A 3,537-nucleotide genomic window follows, 5' to 3' on the forward strand; every position below is an offset into this window, starting at 1 on the left:
GGGAACCAGCAGTTAGCGTAATGGCTATGTCGCTGGACTCCCACGTAGTCGACCGCGGTTCGTGTCCCGGACCCGGTGGCTTAAAACTCACGCCGGGCGCGTGTGCGTGCGTGCCCAAAATCCCGAGAGGAGAATGGAGGAGAAGGGATTGCGGCATGACCATCCCCCCGGGGGGTGATTTCTCGCTTTCTGTCTCTATGTCTCTCTCTGTCTGTCTGGCGAGTGCACGTGCCCTACAGTGAAAATCTCTCCAAAAAAGAAAAAAAATTTACTTGACTTAAAATAAGTCAATTAAATCCCCATGAGGTCAGGGGAGTTCTAAGGACCATTCTCCCTCCTACTGGTCCTCATTTCAACCTAAGAAAGCCTGCTGTGCTATGTGGGGGCTTGTTTCCCAGCTCCTCTCAGGTCACCTGCCCTCGCTGTCTATCCTCAGAAAGCAAGGGCCTTATCACCTATAAGTTTCTCTAGTCCACAGAGTGGCCAAACATAGCAGAGCTGATGCAAGACCCTGGGATGGGGAAAGCTGCAGGTGTGTTTGTGCTGGGAGGAGCGGTAGCTCTCCACACCCCTCACCTGGGGAGTATAAAAACGAGCTCTCTACCACTCACTCTATCACACTCAGCCACAATGAACCCACTCTTCATCCTCGCCCTTGTGGGAGCTGCTGGTGAGTTCCGTGCCTGTCTCAGGCCTACCTGACCCCTTTCCTGGCAGAACTTGCCCTTCCTCTCTCGCCACCTGTCCTATTCCACCTGTGCTCTGAGGCTCTATTTTCCCCATTTGCCTTCTTCCCACTTCCTGAGATCTCGATGGGCCTCACCTTTCTCCCTCTCTCCCTGATTCCACTCTTACCACTGTCATCCGTATTAAGGTTATGGTCGGAGGGGCTGGACAGGGAGACCAGGTGGAGCTGGTCTGTGAAATGAACCAGTACGCCGAAGGCCTACTGAGAGCTCTGGGGTGGCTGAACCTCTGCTGCCCCTGTGGAGGACGAAAAATGCGCCAGAGTCTCACTCCTAGAAATTCTGACTTCATTTGTCTGGGATATGGCCTATATATTGAATTTGTAAGCTTCCCAGCTGATTTTAAGATTCCTGGTTATACAACCAAGTTTAGGAGCCCCAGTTCTATTGGCCAGTAACAGTGCCTACCCTTGTCATGCCTGCATAGGTATGGGGACTGCTCTCTACCCTAGCCTGACTGTACAGACCTGGGTGATAAGAGAAGCCAGATACAGACAGGTCTACTCAACCAGGAGGTTTTCCTTGCTAGGGAAGCCACCTCCACAATCTAGGGCTCCAACAGCCATGGAGAGTAGACCAGAGACAAGGAAGAGAACGCAAGTCGGTGCCACATTCTGACCATATCTGCTAAGTTCACTGTGAGGGCCTGTTTTATTTTAATCTTCCCCTGGCAGCCCCTACGGGAGCTCTAAGCCCCCTCTAGATTCTAGGTGCATGTGGTGTCTAGCTCTGCGCCCTGCAGGTACACAGAGACTAGGTGAGCTCTGTCCTGTGCTGCCCACTCGGGTGGCGGTGCTCTCTGGCTTGTTAATGAACCCCAATAAGTATAAACCAGACACAGGGCTGAGGGCGTCCCCTCAAACATCCTGCTAAAATTGACTTCTCCCTTCTCATCTGCAAGTTGCCTTCCCCACTAACGACGACGATGACAAGATCGTCGGGGGCTACACCTGTGAGGAGAACTCCGTCCCCTACCAGGTGTCCCTGAATTCCGGCTACCACTTCTGCGGAGGCTCCCTCATCAGCGATCAGTGGGTGGTGTCCGCCGCTCACTGCTACAAGTCGTAAGTGCTGGACCCCCACTGCAAAGCCCCAGTCCTGGTGATCTCAGAGAATTGGGGTTCAGTCCAGACGAGTGCTGAGAACGGGGCAGGTGGTGGGGAAGAGAGTGGAGAAGAAAAATCTTAGGCACAACTGACTTGCAGGAGCTGAGGAGCAGAGGGCAGGGAGGGACACAGGACAGGAAGCCTCTTACACCCAAACAAGTCCATGAAACAACCAGGATTACTGGTCACAAAAGTAGAGAGAGCTTATTGGCAGAGATGGAGGTGAGGACCAGAGGAAAGGTAGGCAAAGTCCTAAGGTCCTTGCACAAGTAGCCTTGCCTGTTGGCTGCACATGAAACCATCTAAGAAATAAAAGAAGAAAAAAATAGTGATGCCTGGGTCCTACTTCAAGGCAGTTCACTCAGAATTTTCAGGAAGAGGGAAAAGACCGCAGGCGAGTTTTAACACTCTCTGTCTAGTGACTCTACTGAGGCTAGAGCAGAGAACCACTGCCAGACCAAGGTGTCTCAAAGCCAAGTGTGAATCTAAGCTACCTGCAGGGCTTGATAAAATGCAATCACCAGGTCCCAGCCCCAGTGCTCCGATTTGCTAGGTCAGGCAGGCACGGGGAATGTGCATTTCTGACAAGGGCCCAGGTGATGCTGTTGCTGCAGGTCCTGGGGTCACACTTTGAAAGCCACCCTGTGACATCGTGCAGAATGGTGATGTTTATCAGACTGAGGAGGAAGGGCGCATGGTGTGCTCAGCAAAGGCATAGAGGCTGAAAGATGCTTGGGGAGGTCCCAGCTGCCCTGTATGCCCACAGCCCTGGGTGCCTGAGGGGTTATGGGAAAGGAGGTGGGAATAGGTGGTTGGGAAGCAATCCTCACTTGGATCCCTTTAGCTCATCTCCAACTCACTACCACCAATCTCTGAGGCAGAGAGGTCTTGGGTCTCCCCTCTACTAACCCCGCACTGCCCATGTTACACTGCTGCACACCCACCCCAGCCTCCAGGGCCCCCCGTGAGTGGAGAGCTTGAGGACAGAGGGGAAAGGGAGGGGTGGGTGCCCTGCTTGATGGAAAGTGAGCCTCACCACGCCTCTCTTCCCTATAGCCGCATCCAGGTGAGGCTGGGAGAGCACAACATCGACGTCGTGGAGGGCAATGAGCAGTTCATCAACTCCGCCAAGGTCATCCGCCACCCTAAGTACAACAGCTGGACCCTGGACAGTGACATCATGCTCATCAAGCTCTCCTCGCCTGCAGCCCTCAACACCCGGGTGTCCACCATCTCTCTGCCCTCCGCCTGTGCGCCCGCAGGCACCCAGTGCCTCATCTCCGGCTGGGGCAACACCCTGAGCTCTGGCAGTGAGTGAGACCCTTCACCCTCCTGCTTTTCTCTGAGCCCTGGTTTTCCCAGAACCACACATGCCCCTGAGCTCGGATCTCTTTGCTTCTAGCCTGCAAATATACTTCTAGTGCCCACTGCGGACAGGGCTCGAGGGTGCATAGTAGGGAGCAACAAAGTCCCAGGAGCTGACTCCTAGAGCACAGACATGAGAACTGCCATGATGACCTCTAGGGAGGGGTTTGGCAGTGATGGTCTAGAAACAAAAGCCATCTTCCTTGTTGGGGCTCACATTCCTGGGGTCCTCTCCAGGGACTGCCCCTGGGGCTTGGCACTGGATTACCACCCTGCCTGCTGGCCTCACCCACAAATATCTCCTTGATCTTTCTCTTTCC

At 54.1% G+C, this 3,537-nt stretch overlaps 1 protein-coding gene across 1 annotated transcript in view; it reads left to right on the forward strand.

Annotated features, from left to right (window-relative positions):
* Positions 1-566: 566 nt before the first annotated feature.
* Positions 567-3,537, forward strand: part of PRSS2 (serine protease 2) — a 4,419-nt gene continuing 1,448 nt past the window's right edge. Inside the window, exons 1-3 of the mRNA XM_006145076.3 lie at positions 567-670; positions 1,648-1,810; positions 2,909-3,164. Coding sequence (XP_006145138.2) covers positions 631-670; positions 1,648-1,810; positions 2,909-3,164 — 459 coding nt within the window. The 5' untranslated portion in view covers positions 567-630. The remainder of the gene's footprint in view (positions 671-1,647; positions 1,811-2,908; positions 3,165-3,537) is intronic.

The sequence above is a fragment of the Tupaia chinensis genome, unplaced genomic scaffold, assembly GCF_000334495.1.
Source record: "Tupaia chinensis unplaced genomic scaffold, TupChi_1.0 Scaffold000140_1, whole genome shotgun sequence".
NCBI lineage: Eukaryota > Metazoa > Chordata > Mammalia > Scandentia > Tupaiidae > Tupaia > Tupaia belangeri.